The sequence below is a fragment of the Pollachius pollachius genome (assembly GCF_949987615.1).
Source record: "Pollachius pollachius genome assembly, chromosome: 2".
NCBI lineage: Eukaryota > Metazoa > Chordata > Actinopteri > Gadiformes > Gadidae > Pollachius > Pollachius pollachius.
In genome coordinates, this window is record NC_136935.1 from 1,865,162 (window position 1) to 1,884,100 (window position 18,939).

At 46.5% G+C, this 18,939-nt stretch overlaps 2 protein-coding genes across 3 annotated transcripts in view; both read left to right on the forward strand.

Moving 5' to 3' along the window:
• The first annotated feature begins 2,065 nt into the window (after window positions 1-2,065).
• On the forward strand, window positions 2,066-11,530 carry pik3ap1 (phosphoinositide-3-kinase adaptor protein 1). 2 transcript variants are annotated; one of them, XM_079729217.1, is made up of 17 exons: window positions 2,066-2,196; window positions 2,982-3,428; window positions 3,793-4,049; window positions 4,695-4,839; window positions 4,941-5,095; window positions 5,185-5,317; window positions 5,744-5,940; window positions 6,401-6,563; window positions 6,788-6,856; window positions 7,279-7,593; window positions 7,686-7,745; window positions 7,919-8,115; window positions 8,382-8,457; window positions 8,550-8,717; window positions 9,149-9,219; window positions 9,607-9,725; window positions 10,633-11,530. In XM_079729217.1, the coding sequence occupies exons 1-17, from the start codon at window positions 2,130-2,132 to the stop codon at window positions 10,730-10,732; spliced, it is 2,739 nt and encodes a 912-aa protein (XP_079585343.1). In that variant the 5' UTR covers window positions 2,066-2,129; the 3' UTR covers window positions 10,733-11,530. The 2 variants fall into 2 exon arrangements, with proteins under 2 accessions (XP_079585343.1, XP_079585344.1); XM_079729218.1 differs by having other exon boundaries at window positions 2,982-3,401.
• A 266-nt stretch (window positions 11,531-11,796) lies between these two features.
• LOC307070649 (sorbin and SH3 domain-containing protein 1-like) overlaps window positions 11,797-18,939 on the forward strand; it is a 40,143-nt gene continuing 33,000 nt past the window's right edge. The window contains 1 exon segment of the mRNA XM_079729216.1: window positions 11,797-11,938. The gene's annotated coding sequence lies outside the window, so the exon portion shown is untranslated.

Consider the following 18,939-nt stretch of genomic DNA (forward strand, 5'->3'; position numbering starts at 1 on the left):
CCGACAAAAGGTAACCGCCCGGTCATGCTTATAGTAGCTAATGGTGACTTAGAAGAAATTAGGGGATTCTTTTTTTGGCAGGAAATTGTGCTTAAAGACGGGTCATGGATCACTCTGCGCTTCACAGGGCGTTTCAGAAGTCGGAAAGTGAACTTTTGTTGTTACCAGAGCAGGCCCCACGTTGGACTGAGGCTGAGGCGGGCTGAAGGGGGGAAAATGAAACACTTATTTGACTGTAAGTGATTTTAGTAGAAATATAATAATTCAAAGTCTGTGGACTCCCCGGGATATTGGAACCATGAAATATCTGAATCCAAAGACTCGCCCACAGGGACCTAATAGGGCAATGTCCCAACATCAGCTGCGTATAAGGTTAGAGATAACTCACGTGTTGGAAGCTGGAGAACTGTGACGCTAATAACTGGTTCTCTTTTAATCCAATTTAAACTCTGTAATTAAAATGATATTTGTCATCAGAGGGCCATTTCCGATACTTTGTGTGACCAGCGAGAGGTCAATGACACATGAGTTCTAGTGATGTGATGTTGTAGTGGCACTATTTGATACTAACAGACCAGTCAGGGTCCTTTCTGTCAGGCGATGTTCACCCTCGGTTTGAACATTTGTGGTGTTTTGGTCATAAATACAAACCTATGAACTGAATCCAGGAATTGTCATCGCCATTCGCCACATAAGGTTATTTTGATAATCCTGAACCAACAACCTTTTTTTTGAGATTGTGAATCAAAATGTGTTTTTCAAGGAATGCATACTGTGGCGACCACGGGTGTGGGCGCCATGTTCGGGAGCCGCGGGGGATTCTGGGAGTTGGGGTAGTCAGTTGACAAAGGGGGTTTTGTTGATTTGTTCTGTTGTTGGGGCTAATGGGTTCGGGATGTTGTGTGTTAATTGTGTGTTGTTTCATTGTTGTGTGATGTGTAGTGTGATCGGGACCATTAGTGAGAGTGTTGTGTGTGTGTTGGTCAGGTGTCCCGTGTTTCTGTTACGTTCGGTTGGTTAATAAAGGCAGTCCGTAGTCGTGCGGTGTATGGGGCACGGAACTGCATAATTGTTCATCCTGGGCTCCCGTCTTTCCCGTGCTGCTCGCCACAATACATTAAAATGCTAAATGTTTCACAGTGCAAATTACTGGTGGGAGATGGTCAAAGCTGACAAATTATTCAAATTCTGCCAAATGGATAGTTCAGAATAAACATGATAGGCAGTTTTTGTCTCGGTTTACCGTACTAATTGCCTTAAATGGACTGGGGAATCCCTGTTAGCCTACTTGGCATTTGGCCAAGCAGTGGTATCAATACAATCATGTAACTTCATAGCTATATATCCATTGACAATTTTAAGCATTTATTACCGCCCACCCCTAGGCTGGACTTGCTTAAACACACAGTCCTACATCAAGGCATGCTCTGTTTATTGTCGTGTTTATTTTTCAACTGAGGGGGACAAATTTAGCGCTCGTCCATTTTTTAATTGATTGCATGCTGCCCTCTAGCGGTAGGATATGTAAAGTGTCCGTTGCTATTGTTTACAGGTGCAAGAGGTCACAGGAGGTTACAAAATTATAGTTAAATTACGATTGATAATTGTCCACGATTGTGTGATGAGTAAACAATCTAAATAATAAGTAAATAGTAAGTAGAATTTCCATGACAAATGTATATTTTTTGGATTATTAAATGAGTGGTCTGTGTTTACATGCCTGCAAATAAGAACCTATTTTCACTTATTAAGGAAATGAAAGAGAACATGCATTGTATGCATACGCAAACAAGACTAGATGTCTGGTGTGTGTGTGTGCGCACACGTGTGTGTGTGTGTGTGTGTGTGTGTGTGTGTGTGTGTGTGTGTGTGTGTGTGTGTGTGTGTGTGTGCGTGCCAGAGAGAGGTCAGAGAATGGACGAGCCAGCATGCTTCAGGTGTAATACAAACACTGTGCTTGAGGACGGCCTTGTGGGCTGTACTTTCACAGCTTTTCAGGAAGTGGTGTCGACTATACTCTTGATGAGGAAACTAGTGCTATTTATATGACAGTGCTCATTGGCGAAAACGTTGCCAGCTGAAGCGCATCACCGGGTGCTAGTCCACCAGAGACAGAGCTACTGCCGCAGATGACCAGCTTCTCACGGGGACTTCAGACACGAAGGCCACACTGCTCAGCTATGGAGGAAACCTCAGGTTTGGAACTTTGAGAATGACATCTTTATTCAAACTATTTACTTTGAAGTACAATTTCCTGATTTCCTGCTAAAACCGCAACACATGGAACATTTGAGCAAACGATGTCGCGGAACACAACCCAATGTACAGTTTTTTAGGTTTCAACGTTTTGAGTGTGAAATGTGTGTCATTCGATTTGGGGAATAATGGTGATGACTATTTGATCAGCTGTGGGAGCGTAACACAGCTTAACTGAAAGAGGAAGTGAGCATGGTCTTCCTGTATGGTTCAATAACCTGAAACCACCAGGAGACCATACTCCAGAACGCAATGAAGGGCCCTTTGACTGGATCTGGGCCCTTTCCCAGTATGGAGTAGGAGGGGGTGAATCCAACCTGATTAAACAGTGTAATGAGTCAAACAAAATTACCCAGAGGAGTGTTGACACAGTGTGAAGTTTGCCCAGTTTTTCCTGTGTTTTTTTTGTCTTTTTGTGGCGGGGAACTGAGAGTGGGTGTGCTTGCCGGGCCACAGAGAGCGGCCATTCATTCTGCCACCACACTCATCTCGACATTCAGTAGCTCTGGCAGGACTGACGGTGTGACTGTGGAACGGTTCCATCCAAAACATCATCGCTTGCTGCACAGTGGGGAACAATGCATCATACCACCGGCGGTCATGGGGTGATGTGTCACCAGCGGGATGTCATCCTCGGTGTCATGACCTGGACTATGGACCCGCGTTGGCGCACGTTAAATATTAGTCAGTGCTGATGTTAATAACTTCCTCTGTTCCTCCGGCAGACTCTTCCCCTGCCGGCTGCGAGCTGTTGATCCTGCACACGCCTGAGGCCCAGGAATGGGCAGAGTACTTACACGCCATCCTCGAGTCCATGGCGGCGTTCGGCGACGGATCCATCCAGGCCTACGCCATCTCGCCGCGTGACCAGCTGCGCGGCTACGACTTTGAGCGCTTCCACCGGAGCCAGTGCGTGGTGCTGCTGCTGACCGCCGCCCTGCTGGATCTCCTGGAGGACGGGGACCTGCTCTGGGCCCTGGAGCGCCTCCTGCAGCCCCCCCGCAGGGTGGTGGTGCTGCTGTGCGGCGTGGCGGAGGAGCTGGTCCCCGACGGGAGCTTCCTCCACTGGGAGGACTGGAGCAAGCTGCACAGCGACGACGAGCCCGCCGTCTACATCCAGACCGTCCTGGCGGCCATGGAGGACGGTAGACAGGCGCTAGGTCCCAGGGAGTGTGAGTGTGTGTGTGTGTGTGTGTGTGTGTGTGCGTGTGTTTGTGTGTGTGTGTCTGTGTGTTTGCTATTGCGTTATTGTTTTTGTCTGTACCTTATATGTGTGTGTGTGTATGTTTGTCTGTGTGTGTGTAACCTTGTGTGTGTGTTTGTGTGTGTGTGTGTGTAACCTTTTGTGTGTGTGTTTGTTCAGTGTGTGTGCATGAATGCCTCTAAGAGTGTTCCTGTGTGTGTGTGTGTGTGTGTGCATGCATGAACGTATCTCTATGAGTGTCGTGCGTGTGCGTGTGTGTGTGTGTGTGCGTGTCGTGCGTGTGTATCTGAAGGGGATATTAACCAGTAACCACAGTCACCGCTACTCCAAAGGCCAACAAGAAGAGGTCGACAGCGAGCGGGAGGCAACACCGGAAGGACCCGACGAGGTGGCCGCTCAGACCGCCTGCGAGGTCGCAGAGGAACCTGAAGCTGAGGAGTACCTGTCAGCGGAAGAAGGAGAACCAGTAACAGAAGCAGAACCGGACCTCATAGTGGACTCGAGCCGCGGGGGTTCTCCGCAGCCGGAGGAGAGATCCGTCCCGTGCCCCACGTGTCTCACCGTCCAGCCAAACAGGATTCCCTGTGGGGTGAGATTACAGCCGTTTTCAAGTGCTGATAATCATCACACACAGATCGCTGTTGTAGTGCGGCTAATATTCAAAATAGAGTGGAGTGACCTGCCACGGGCGGCGGTGCGCAGTTGTTACCTGATTTCAGTTTCTTTGGGTTTTGCCTGCCAGTTTCTATGTCCATGTTTGTATGGGTTTGTGCCTGTTTCAGCCAATCGAGTGTGGATGTGAGTCTATGATTTATTGGCATCCCTCTCATGGTTTTCAGATGCTTTACTCTGACTCCCTGAATGGGAATAGCATGTAGGAATGGATGGATGATTGGTTGAAAAGTGTAATGGAAATAATAGGAGTATTAAATGTGGTAAAGATCTAGCCATAGTAAGTTGTTTACTATCCACCAACACCTTATCATTTAAGTGTGGTTAGCTAATCAGAAACATTGCAGTTTGTAAAAAAAAAAACAAGCTACGTCAAACTCTCAAAATAAACCCAATCTACACAGCTAATCTATAACCCAGCACTGGTCAAAATGATCATAACATATCATAAAAGTTTTGTATAGCTGTAGCTGTAGCGTCGGCTTAATGATAAACCACACTTAATGATAAACCACACCTTTACAAATTATGTTTTAACAAGTGTAAAAATCTATTTTCCCAGGAGCGGACAACTCTGTACATCATTCTACTGCATAAGGCGGACATTGAGTCTAAGACCGAGGTGGTTTTCTCATCTGAGCATGGATCTCCACAGCATGTTGTAGCAACCATAGTGAATGAATACACATTAAGCGTTATAGCTCCTGGTAGGTAACCTATATATAAATGGCCTTCTGTAATATGGGTATTTCAGATGCTTTGTGTTTCTGTAATGCTCCGTGTTTTTTTGTGTTTTCGTTATGCACAGATATGCCTCCTGGAGAAGTATCTCTTTCTTTGCTCAGCGATTCAGCGAACCATTTTTCAACCGTCAGTCTGACGGATGTAACATACTACACCTACATGGACGCGGTCAGTCGTCACCTGGATAACGCCACTTCTCCAATTGAGTTCATCTGCCAGGTAAGAGTCTACCCTAACAACATAAAATCCACGTCAATATGCAAGGCGAAAAGAAGGTCAAAGACGCGTCAATACATTTGTATTTGCAGGCATTCAACATTAGGTGCAATAAAACCGAATCGGTGGACAACATGCTCACTGACATGTTGAAATCCAGAATGCCATTGGGTGGACTTCAGCTCTTTGGAATCGAACAGATGGAAACAGACAATATGTCAACATGTGAGTACGGCACTTTTTCAAAGCCGATTCAAAATCCTCCGAGACTAAAAAAAGAAAGCTTATCGTCACGCTTGCGGTCATCGACTGAAAATATCAAAGAAGACGTTGCTAAAAAAAAAACTGAACCGTTACCGAACCGAGTTTATATCACAGGACTTTTGTCAAAAAGGACATACTTTGGGCTGCTTCATATCACCAACCCTCAAAGCCAACATCAAACATAGGACAGTCGGTTCCTACTGTGTGCCCTGACCCAATTTCAGCCCAATCAAAGCGAGCCAACCGTACGTGAACAGTGTTCTGACCAGAGACGGGGCTGTGCCTGGCTTTTGATTGCCAAGTGTTTGATTGCTCTTTAATCAACCTGTAGCATCCAGGGAGATGTGAAACCCATGCACTCTCATTTACCCTTTCCTCGCCCCTCAGACCAGCGGAACGAAGACCTTCCCACGCTTCTCCATTTTGCCGCCAAGTACGGCCTGAGGAAGCTGACCACGACTCTTCTCCATTGTCCCGGAGCGCTGCAGGCCTACAGTGTCATGAACAAGCAGGGGGACTATCCCAACACCCTAGCGGAGCGCAGCGGCTTCACCGATCTCCGGCAGTTCATGGACGAGTTTGTGGTACGTTTTTTGACACAAAACCGGGGCGGTATCGCGGTGTCAATGTCCTCATAACATGACAGCATCCAGTGTTCCTCAAACCACGGGTCGGGACCCGAGATGGGTTGCGAGCCATTTGGAGGTGAGTCTCTGTCTGAAAACGCACGGAAACGCTCAGAACACTCAGCCCTCTCTGGAGATCCTTTCGAACAAAGGAATCACCGATTCCGGTATGCTCAGAGTTCTCTGAAACAGTGAACTGAATCTTTGTTAAAACGAAAGTATCAGTTCACAGAGATGCGGTTCACAGTTCACAGAAACGTTCATTAACCCCTGCTCTAGGTCAAAACGTAACTCTAGCGAAGAGCGTTATTTGTATCACCCCCTTCATCAATTAAGTCAAGTCTAGCTTTTGGGTTTTTCCATTACATTTAACTGATTGCGCATTTATTCATTTCCGTTCCTTTGTTTATTTATCCAGGAGACAGCAGACACACTCAGTTCTGACCCACAGGACGACGACAGCTGTGAAGTATATATGTTGATGGCTCCCGGCTCAGAAGAGATCCTCACTTGCTCGGAGCATACGGGGGAGATCTATGAGTCCATGCTGGACATTAACCCGGAATGTGCAGAGGACTTGTGTAAGCTCTCCTCTTGAACAACATGATGATGATGTTTGTGGTGATGATGACGATGATGATGATGATGATGATGATGATGTTGATGATGATGATGATGATGATGATGATGATTAGGGAGCCAAAATGGTTAGGGAAGGAGCAGTGGTATGGAAAGGGTGTGTGTGTGTTACATTGAACATGGATGAACAGCATAACGCTGATGACAAGCTGATGTCCCCCTCTAGACGAAGTGATGACCGGAGTGGCGGAGAACCAGAACCCGGAAGAGGCCATGCTGAGGACCTTCTTCCTAGGTAGCCGGTTGGTCTGAAGTCCCCATGTTTATTGCAACTTATCGGAACTCATGAGAACATCCGGATATAGAAGTTGGTGTTTCACAATGAATGTCAGAAAAACCCCAGCTAATGAAAAACAATTAACTAAGTGACGCTCTTCCTCTGATAAAAGAGAGAGCGTCAGACTTCTCTGCAAATTCGTGTTAGAATCTCTGAACATTTTGGGGACTGCACGTGGTTTGCCATTAACTGAAACTCCCTCCCCCTTATGCTGATTGGTCCTTTAATTTGGACATTTTTGGAAGTGGCACTCAATGGGCTAGAAGGCCAGACAGCTCTGCAGAGATAAACCGAATGTGAACTCTGAGATCAGGATGCTCTCACAGGGCTACATCGGATCACTGCCGGAGAAGACAATGTGACTGTGTTGTATCCAACAGCAAAACCAGGGGTGGGCCAAAGGCAAGAGGAGTGGGAACACCCTGAGGTCGAGGACACGAAGGAAGTCAGGCAGAACGACATGCCCCAACACAGGGAGGAGGAGAGGGAGGAGAAGGAGGAGGAGGAGGAGGATCTGGAGCAGGAGCAATACAATTTAGAAGATGGCCCCCTATACAACACCTTTCAAGAGGATATCTACCATATGGTCGACGACACCGCGACCTATCACGTCAGAGCAATCAACCGGCCGCCAGCCCCCATGCCCAGACCTGAAAGCTCAGTGTCACTGGACAACAAGCCTTACATCGCCAGAGGTCGGGCTAAACGTTCTCCGTGCTCATTACAGTTTCATCCGGTATCCACTGTGAGCGTCCGACCTTAAACTCCCCTTCTTTTTCTCCCACAGTGTTCTCAGATCCCCGGAGCACTCTCCCAACGAGACCAACGAGGAGCGAGAGGCCTGCAGGTAAATATGAACAGAGCCACAATAATAAATCTGGATGAGGTAAGTTAAGCATCCCTCTCTGGATACAACCGATGGCATCCGTGGGCATATGTGCGCGCTGGAGGTCCGTCCAGGAGACACTGTCCATGCAATGGCGTCGAGCCTAACGCGGGCATTCCTCATTTCCCTCGCAGCCGAGCCGGGGACGCGCGCTCCGTGTTCCTCGGCTACTTTTGATGCGTATAGTGGAATGAAGACCCCGGGACAGAGGCAGCTCATCGCCCTGCAGGAGAGAGTCAAGCTGGGGCTCATCAGCGTCAACCAGGCGGTCCAGGAGTTCAAGGCATGGCAGTCTGAGCACGAGCGCTCCAACTCCCTACGGTGCCAGCAGGTATAGCGGACACATACAGACCCACAGTACGAGTTCCACCCTAGGGATTCTGCTGGCCCCAGTGGCGGTTCTAGGATTTTTTTTTTTGAAACGGGGGACATAAAGGGGCCACGCTTTAGCTGCTTCCCTCTAGCCAGAGGCTCAAAGTTCCCAAAAGCAGAACAAACCGCTGCAGGAACAGTTTGGTTCCTGCAGCCATTATCTGTACTAATAAATTGCTGCATCGCTATACGTGGTGTCACTGTTTTTTTTTCTTTTTTCCGTAGGAAAATTTAAATAAGCTACGGAAGAGCATCAACAGACGACGCAAGGAGAGGAAAAAGACGGGCAGAAGGAATGTTGGTGAGCATGTTTCACCTTCAGATTTTGACTTCGATTCTGGCCTAGATTCTGAGGCACATAAGGCTCATGTTATTCTCTTCCTTTTCTTAAAGATCTCGAAATAACAGCCCCGATCCAGAGCCGTACCGTCGGCGACCCTGAGATCACCGCTGAATATTCTTTGTATGATTATGCCCCCCGGGTGATGGCCCCGCCCCCCCCCGTGTCTCTTTCAATTCAGAGAGGCAACTGGAAGACCGGGAGCACCTCCAGCACTTCCAGTGAGTCCAGCTGCTATCCTAATGACACCTCATGGCTCGTCTTCTCTGAACTGCCTCATCAATCAGACGCTACTAAAAGTACAAGCCCTGTTCCTTCTCTTCGATGTCTCCCCCCCCCCCAAAAGGGTTAAGGATTAGGGGGTATATAATGCCTCGTTTCCACTGAGCGGCACGGTTCGTTTGTATTGGCGTTTTTCACCGCCAAAAGTTGGGCAGGGTCCGAAAATAAGCGTGCTAAGCGGCGTGCTGAGCCGCTCCTATTTTCGGTACTCTTCCGTTGGGACACCAAGCGGTCTGAAAGGGTGACGGAAAAGCTCACTGTGATCAAGGTCTATACAAATAGTTTAGACTAGACTCTATGATGATGACAAACCCAGCCTTACGGCGTTCCTTTCGATCCAAGTTGTCCAAAGTGTTGTTTCTCTTCACAGGCACGGAGAGCAACAGGCTCAGCACGCATAGCATCTTGAGCACCAGCAGCGGAACGGAACCAGACTTTGAGGTGAGTTTGGGTTGCTATGACTTCAATCAGCCCACCGGACCATATATGTAGGACAGATAACTAGGGGGAGATCCCGTTATTCGCTTTCTGTTAGTGTCATAGAATGTATTTGGTTAGTCGGATACCTAGCCGGTGACTCTCGTGTGTGTGTGTGTGTGTGTGTGTGTGTGTTTCCGAACTTGCAACAATTACCTGGCCTACATCTAAAAAAGCAACATCGCACGTACAGAGTTGTTGGTGTAACAACCTCAACCCAATTTTATTTCAGTCAAATCTTAAAAAGTCAGAGCGAAACCAAAAACTGAAACCCATGCGAGCGCTTCATCGAGCATGGAGTCCTGAACGTTTCTCTTCCTCTTTTCATGTCCCTTCTGGGGGGGTCTCAAGGATACCGTGGACATCCTGCCGCGGACATCCCGCCCCCCGCGGCCACACCGCGTGGTCTCACGCGGCCCCTCTCGAAGCCCTCCACTGCCACCCCACCTTCCTCCCCCGGTCCCAGTGAGGTCGGTGTGGAAGAGTCCCCACTAGAGTTCTCATAAGGGGCCGGATGTCTGATGCAGCGGGGGTCTTGGTTTCTCTTTTTTAAACTGTTTGTGCTTCTCTTTGGTGAATTCACGCAGGGCAGGGAGATTCAAGAGTGACTTACCACGTGAGATAACATAAAATGATAAAAGAGGAAGTGTTGATATGGTTTTTAGTTCAAGAAGCTCTAGGGGAGGAAACTAAAGTGTGATAGCGTGTGAAGAGATAAAAGCTTTTCGTTAAATTCACATGAGCCTGTTAGAGAACGAAAATGTACCTCTGAATGAGGAAGAAAGAATGGACATTAACTAATCATGCCTGTTTAATTCAAATGCAGTAAACACTGCACATCCCCAATGCTTTTGCATTTGTTTACGACGGTAGACTGAGTTTGTGGGTTATTTCTGGAGGTCTTTGAGGCTCTAATGAGCACAGATAATTAAATGTGGGCTCCTGTCAGACGTGACTTACGACGGAACAACATTCACCATCCGGATGCACCATCTGGGTACATATCAACTGTGAGACATTATTATTATGATTATATATTCGGTTGGTATTGGATGAACATGATCACTTAAAAAGTGAGGTAGTCACATTGATTTCATCATGGAATACAATGGAATAGTCCGAAACATACGTGTGATAAATTCCCTTATGTGTTACACAGTGCAGGCCGTGTGGTGTGTTTGGTGCAGGGTAGTAACTAGGGTGCTGGGTACTAGCTGAAGGGCAGGGGTTTCAACCCCTAATGGGTTGTTTTTTAGAAATACTAAAGTACTCCCAAGTGAGAAACCCTGTCCTGAACGACTGAAGACTCAAAGGTTACAGAATCCAACAACGGTCACCCTAATGACTTCCTCTACCCCCTTTGTTGTGCTCTTCCAGGAACCCAGAGCCCGTGTCACATGAGCGGTACATATCCTGTCCTACGCGCGCCGTTCCTCAGCGGCCGTCGGCCCCACCTGTACCTCGCCGCCTGCGGTGATTCTGGTTCTCCTGTGTTATCGTCTGTAACCTTTTTATTGTGGTGCTAACTACAGTTTTTTTTTCTACCGATATGCTTCTGTTTATACGGCGCTCATGGCGTGGACTGTCAGAGAGATGAGTTCATTTTTGTACATTTTATCCAATGGCGTGACCGTGTTGGTTCTTGATGGTTTGCTTTGATCGATGGGTTGTTTAGGGTTGGAAAAACTGTGATTTTGCACTTTGACAAATGTTGGACAGTGAGCAGTAAGTGCCTCAATAAAGGCAATACTGCTGCAACAATATACTGTGTTGAATTTAAAAGATTTAACAGTTTGTAAATGTTTAAACCTGATGTTAAAACTGGATTTAGGGGTTTTGATGAAAGTCAGTGATGAAACATGGATAATGTCATGACAAAGCAGATTCTAGGAATCACACAGTTGGCAGAACTGTGGTAGTGACGTGAGTGTCTAGTGCTTACTATTTCCCCATTACACTGGATTGTCCGCCATTCATTTTTAGGAAGCTTGAGCGAGTCATTTTGCACAAGGATGCACCCATGTACTATGTGGCAAACCGACTGAATGTTTATTGATTAATATTATTTGGGTTAAGTAATGCATAGTTCGCAATAACTACTTCCTCTGTTCCACAGCCAATCCACATAACCTCTTTAACATTAAGCAGAACTGTGGTAGTGGTAGTGATGTAAGCATTGGTGCCGATCTAGTGTTCACTATTTATTAATAATTACTGAGTCCATTCCCATTTTCTTCCTTGTCAACTTATATATAAAATGTGTTTATACAGTAAATGTGTTTCCCACGTGTTCTTCAATGCCATACTTCATTGTTCCAAACCTGTTTCAGCCACTTGATGGCGCTGTAGTCACGCAAGCCCATGTCCCCCAAAGTCGATCTGCATGACCCATGCACATACATATTATTACCCGGTTGTTTAGAATTCGGATACTGAAATATTCTCGTGTGCTGTTTCGTCAGAGTATAAAATGAATCATTTAAAAAAATAACAACGGAGGTACCGACCATCGGCCCTAGCAGTAGTTTGATGCGGTGTAAACAGCAGACGCATGTATGCGGTATACCGACGTTGGAGCCGCCGTCTGATCGCATGCTGATGAAAGCAGCCGCGATTTCACAGACCGTAGTGGCGCGTGTGTCCGCAACGTCGAGACGGTACCCTGGATTGTGACTCGAGAAAGGTAAGCCAATTTGCTTTTACGTCATCTCCATCACAAATGGCTATACGCTCACCTTCACATCATCAAAAGGTACTCGTTCAATCTTTGGTTTTCCGTTAAATTAAAGTGTTTTACTTTGTGTCATGTCCAGCCTCGCTACCTTGGCGTCATAGAGCTGACTTTGTGTTATGGTCGCGTGACTCAAAGCGGCGTGTGTGTGTGTGTGTGTGATGTAAAAAGGTTTCCACGGATACATTTCAAACCGCGTATGATATGAAAATATTGTAGCGTTACAAAGAATTATACAACTACTCGGTCGGATGTTATTTTCATTCAAGCTACTGCAGGTCCCAGTTGATTTGGAAGTGTTACCGCAGTAAAGATGGATCGCAATGGGACCCACACATTATGCATGCTCCATCTGCGCAAGTGAACCCCAATATAGGGGCTTCTGTTATATCATTGGATCATTCTCCTCGAGTCGAATATAAGTTTGTGAATAAAACAATGACATATTATTTTCATGAATTCAAAACTGACCAAAATAATGGGAATGTATATTTGCTGGATGTTGAGACTTTGTGTGGTGAGGCGTTGAATGTTTTGTCCATGCACCTGCTTATCCTAGGCTATTGTCTCATGGATGCTCATGGCCTATCATTTAAATAACTCCACGTTCACGCGTAACAGGCTTGTGACATTAGCTCCATGGAATAAATGTGCGTAATGCCCCAGGTGTTGGCAAAACAAAAAGCCATATTTATTGTTATAGCGTTCAGTCTTTTAATCTGTGCTATGTTTCTTTAGATGAAGAAGTGAGACAATAAGGTAAAGCCTGAAAAAGTGCATGGTTATGGTAAATGGACATTTCTGTTGATTAGCATGCACCATGGTACATACTGGCACAGTATCAGCCTGGCTATGAACTTGTGTTGCATAAGAGAACAGTCCCACACTGAGAGCACTTCATGTTGTTGTCGAGTGTTGACATAGGCCTACTGACTTTGAATGTCAATACATGTTGCTGCAGTTTGGCTAAAATGTGCTGCTGGGGCCAAACGTTTGACAAACGCATGGGACAATTTACAGCCCAAAACATGAACTTGAGCACATGTTTGACCTGTATGATAGGCGAGTGTTGTTGGAGACATTCAAAGTCCCCTATTAATGGAACCAGACAAACTGTATCTGAGATTTATTTAAACCTAATTATATCTGGGGTAAAGAGAGAGTGTAGATATGGACTCAAAGTGATAAATTATACTTTTATTTGTTGTGCCTTGGGGTATAGGTCTGCAAATGATGTCTGAATACCTTGCAAACTGGAAAAATATCCAATCTGCATGTAAATAATTCATCAATATGCACTCTATGAAGCAAAGCCTTTTTTACCGATTTGTAGCTAAAGTCACCCTAATGGTTTGTTTGGCAAGCTTGCATGAGTCTGCACAGTGCATTTGCATCTGGCTGGTTGGTTACAGTTATTGGTCAATAGAGAGACAGCCTGAGGGAAGTCGGGAAGGACCCAGGCGTCTACTGGTCCATTAGTGCTACTGCTTACGGACTGCATCGTCTGTTGAGCCTCAAAGATTCATGCTCCTCATTCAGCCAAATAGATTTCATCATGTTCTCACCAAGTGTTATGTCAATGGGAAAGACAAACAGTTCTCCTAGCCCCTGTTTTAGCATAGCCACAGCAGGTGCTATCGTTCACACGATGGAAGGACCTTTATTTGGAGACAAATAGCCGGACACCTGCCAGAGTGGTTAGTCTGGTTTGCAAAGTTTCAGAAGGGGGTTTGCACAATGCAGACAATGCGGCCTGCGTTCTCAGTGTGTGCACAGAGATGGGGAGGTGGGTGCGTGTGTTAATAAAACAGGTAGGCCTGCATCGGTCCTCTATTCTACAGCTCAGTGGACAAGCCCTGGGCAAGCCAAAACCATGATGTCATACCGAAAGGAATTCAGATGAAACTTAAATGCGCTACTGGTCGGTATGTTTGAATAACAAACATATCGTCATTCATAAACACCTCCAGTTGTTGTCTGCTAATAACACAGATTGGTCCGTTGTACATATTTATTGCAATTCGATTTTTCTTGGTAACAAATTTTTGGCCAGGCTGCCTTAACACAGATGTTCTAAGATATAGTTCATTTAGTTTCAGTGTCTTCAAAAGCCTATGCATTAGGATGTAAGTGTACGACAGAGAATAATATTCCCTTGTGTGTATTATCCAGCCGTGGAGTCTAGCCGTGGACTTTTAACAATGAGTCAACTTCAACGGTGCATGGACAGTTATTTTGATTGACGATAGAGTAGATACCTGTTGGAAGGTGGGCCTTGCACTGCTGTAAATATTTTATAACTCTTGTCCAGAGTCTCGTTACTCGGATCCCTTAGATTTGAGAGGGTCAACTTCAGGAAACTTGAACCGAATTTCAATGATTGACCAAAGATGGCATCTGGGTCGCCCAGCACGGTAATCTTTTTGATTTAAAGACACACAGCTTTGAGTTGCAGTTGTTTTAGGTACAGGTGGCTTTATATGAAAACACATTTGAACACTGATGACAATGTAATAACATATTACACTGTAGCAAATGATAGATCAACAACGCATGAAAGTGAGAGGCACAAACAAACATTGCATTATTATTGCTATCTGGATAAAGGTCAGTGAGCCTGTAAGTACGGTAGTTGTACTTCACAACATTTTTGGGATGAGCAGTCACGTTTGCATTTTGGGGCATTGGGCAACGTGTTCTCTGGCTATTTCTCTGGTTGTTGACTGTATTGTATCAATCGTGTTGCAAGTAACCCAATAAACGTCCCAGTCACATCTGCTGAATTTACCTCAATTGAATCAGCTCATTTCTAGCAGTGGTTAGTGTGCTAATCATGGTCATTCCTGACATAATGTGAACATAACTCGATATGGCATAAGACATTTATGAGTCGGTTGGGGACAACTTATTCACAAGACAAGCCGTTATTCACGGCTTGTCTTGTGAATAACGGATGGGTTCTTTGCCGGATGTTTCGGTCAGACCAGACACCAGGTTTCTGTTTTCACTCCATGTTAATGTTACAACCGGTCGCCTGGCAACCAGCGCCTCCTCCCCCTTTTTTCTCCATCTGCTGCCTGCGTCCTAAGTGGATAGGGCTCGCTGAAGTGCTACGCGTTGGCTTTTCAAGGCCCTTAGCACAAAGAAGTCCAGCCAATCATGACTGCATGTAAATAAGACTGTGAAAAGACAATTTATGGGTTGGCGATAGATGTGGGGAGGCATCTTCCTATCTGGGGGGGGGGGGGGGGGGGGGAGTTGAAAAACAACCCCCCTCATTCGCAAATATTGACACAGGAAGTAGTCGCGAATGGCTTTTTATTTATTTTTTCTTAATTCAAGGCAAGCAAGCAGCGCTCCAAGCTTGCGGAGATCTCCCCGTCTGCAGAATTGTATTAAAGATAAAAATAAAAAAAGTTTTCCTATTGAATAATACATTTATGGCATGTAGAATGAAGCTAAATATAAACCAAACGCTCACCGACGGCACAGCCTCTTGTGATCGCGTCGGGGTGTGACCAGATAAGAGGGAACGACCGCGCGCATTCCGCAAATAGACGGGTGATGGAGGCATGGTACGCATTCTCGTCACACACGGATACATTCATTGCACTAGAAATTGCTGGATTATCGCATGGCTGTTTATAAGCACGGTTAGCCGCGATATCCTATGACAGAATTATCAAGTAGCTCTGTCGCCTGGCCACTCAGAGGGTTATATCAGGAAACAGACTCAAAGCGATCCATTCCACGTCCCAGTCAAAACACACCCACACATTCCCCCCCCCCCCCCCCCCCCCCCCCCCACACACACACACACACACACACACACACACACACACACACACACACAACCACCGGGGAGAGACAACAAGCCTCCGATAAGGCTTTCATCGCTCCCGTAGACAATGAGTTGAATTGTCATCGTAGCTCACATTATATGAGACGTGCTCCATAATGCGCTCTATTATCTAAACCAATAGGAATCCGCCGTGCGCAGCTGCGCTCCTTCCCGGTGTTGACACACGACGTTGTTGATGTAGCCTATCTGTTGTTACGGCTTTCCAATTACAGCGACGAGAATACTGCCAAATAAACCCCCGCGTAAACAACTGTGATGAATCACAGAAGCTGTGGTTTGTGCTGTATTTCTGCTTTCAGACCTGATTAGATTAAAACGTTTTCAAAATTGTTGTTATACTGCTGAAAAGTAGAACATCCTTCAAAGGGGACCCCCCTCTAGCACTTGTTGAATCCTTCGTTGGAGACCGAGCCCCGGGCTTTGGCTTCTGGGAGTGCAGCCGAGAGCTCTCTCCGCTCCGTGATGTATTACCCTGGCTGGACCGTCAGCCGGGTGACATTCTTATAACAGGGGCTCCAAACACCAAGCAGACACGCTGCATCACCGGAGCTGTCTGGCTTGAACTGTTTTTTGCGTGGGAAGCCAGCCCCGTCCAGAGGACCTGTCTTGCGCGCGCGCGCACACACACACACACACGCATAACACACACACACACACACACACACACACGTCGAATACAAGCGCAGAAGGGGTCATTTTCAACTGTAATAAATGTCAGTGTGTGTTCACCCATCCTCCCTAGTAGTTACTGTTTTTTGGGAAGGTTTCCCAAGTCCCATGTTATATGTTTTAATATTCCAGTAAATGTAAACAACTTTATTCAACCATGAAATTCAAAGTATTGAAAGTCATCAAGGAAGATTTTAATCCATATGTTAATTTACAGGAAATACGTGCGATCACTTTTAAAATAGTCCCGGTGATTAACTTGCGTCAAACCAGTGGCTGCGTGGGGGGTTCCCCGGATAAGAAAAGACCCAGGCCTGCCTCAGCAGGCTCGTGGCTATAGTAGCACCTAATAGCTCAGAGGAAGCCCAAGTTCATGTTCACAAGCTCGCCATGACTCCATCAAAACAGACCCAGTCCCCGGGTCTCCAGTTCGTTCTCAGCCGTACGTCACGCCATCCATCCTTGGAGGGGCTTGAACCGTCAGAGCGCGTCGCGGTGCGCTGTCGTGCGTGTGAACGGCGGGAAGTTACAAACATTTCCTTTTATGTGGCAGTTGTTTCAAATGAACTTCAAATAGCGCTGCTGTGGAATGTGTAGAATCCCTGGCCTCTATCCACTGTGGAATCTGTTTATGGTAAGGGGAGTGTGTGTGAGCGGGGGTTTGTGAGGACTGCTCATCGGGGACGGTTATTCTCAATTAATGGAGGGGGGGGGTTCTGTAGAGCGGCCCTTTCGAGCCATGTTTGGAGCTGTTCGGTGCGGTCCTCTGATCCCTGGGCTCCCAGCTCGCTCCCCCAGCTCTGCCATTTGTTGACAAAGCGAAACTCAGGGCCGGTTACATAACGGCTCTTTCTCTCCCCGTCCGCCGCGGCGATGAGAGCCCTTCTGTGTTGGCCGTGGTTCATTTTGATGGCGGCTTCTGACAGCGGCAAACGAGCGCCGTCCTCCCGTTTCGTGTGAAATACATCACCGCTTAAAAAAAAACGGCTTCGATTTGCGCTCGACCTCTGTTTCATCTCCAGATGACACACGCAATGTTATTCACAAGTTAGGTTTCTGAAGGTTTCTACGTTTCAAGAAGAGGTTTCTGTTGCCTCTTCTGTACCGATATATATTCTAGGGATCTGTTTATTCGGTTCTTTCTCCGTGTTTGCTGTACATGTGTAGTCTAGGGGCACGTACCAGTTCATCTCAGACTTTTAATCGTTTTATCCCTGGCATGACGACCTTTGAGGCACACCCAAAACAACACATGCGCCGCAGCCCAGCTAACTCACCCTGGCTAATTCTAGGCATCCTCAAATGTCCTGTCTCCCATATGGCTCTGGCCCTGCGGTGGCCGTGAGTGGAGGACTGTCTGTGGGCGGGGTTAATAGTAGAATGTTTTAATGTGCTGGTGTGCAGCTGAGTGGGTGCTAAATTCTAGCATGTCATGTGGTGACAGGTCCATCTGGGCACGCCTTTTGCTGAAAACAAACAGACCCACCATGTCGCGATAGGGGTCAAGGTTAAACCCAGGGGCCCCTAAAGCAGAGGGAGCGTCTGATGCCAGCACCAGATCATCTTAGGCTGGGGAAGGAAAAGGAAGGGGATATAGACTAGTGCCGCTGGACTCACTCTGACTGTGGGCTGACAAGAGTTAGCAGAGGTTTTGGTGTGCAAGTAAACAGCGACAAGACCCCAGGTAAGAACTGCTGCTACCGAGTTTGACTGTGTGAGCTTCACAGAGCGACAGGTTTGGTTATTTGCGTTGTTTGCTACTCGTGTTGATCTCGACTAGGACACATTGAAGAGTTCCCGTTGGTTCCTTGCGATTTCTTTTAAAAAGAGGTGTCTGTTTGCTTATTTATTTAACAAAGTCTATATGGATACTTACAAGACAAACATGTATCCTCCTGCACTGACATAGGTTCGCCTTTCCTCTAAGGAAGTACAGTAAGACCATCGTGGGACCCTCATCTTTTTGGCTTGGCTTGAGTAACTCAGCAATAGAAGTAGAAGCTCGTCTGCTCAGCTCAGGGATTTTTTCTCAAATTGGCAGCAGTGTGAGAACCTGTACTGCTCGGGATAATATTGCAGTTTCACTTTTCTCTATTCTTTCAATCCTTAAGAACAACACCAGATTGAAATACAAGTGTGATGGTATATCCAGTTCCTAATGCTTTCCCGCTTAACAAAGATCACAATAGCTAAGCAGGTAGGTTTATTTTTATTTTTTTGAACCAACTGAACCAAACTAATCACTGTGCTAGGTTTAAGGCGTCAAGCTCAGGTAAGTGCTGTTTCACACACACTATAAGGTGAACTTTGGGCTGATGGGTTTAAATGCTAAATGACTTTGGAACAGGTATGTAACCTGGAGGGACCGGGTGTGTGAAGAGGAGGAAGGCAAACAGCTCCAGATTAGGGGGGAAGGAATGTG

What these genes read in the sequence shown, in the direction of transcription:
- pik3ap1 (XM_079729217.1), top strand. Translation starts at nt 2,130, where the DNA reads ATGACCAGCTTCTCACGGGGACTTCAGACACGAAGGCCACACTGCTCA. An exon ending in ATTAAGCGTTATAGCTCCTG is followed by an intron (nt 4,840 to 4,940) that starts GTAGGTAACCTA and finishes CGTTATGCACAG; the next exon opens with ATATGCCTCCTGGAGAAGTA. An exon ending in GAACGGAACCAGACTTTGAG is followed by an intron (nt 9,220 to 9,606) that starts GTGAGTTTGGGT and finishes GGGGGTCTCAAG; the next exon opens with GATACCGTGGACATCCTGCC.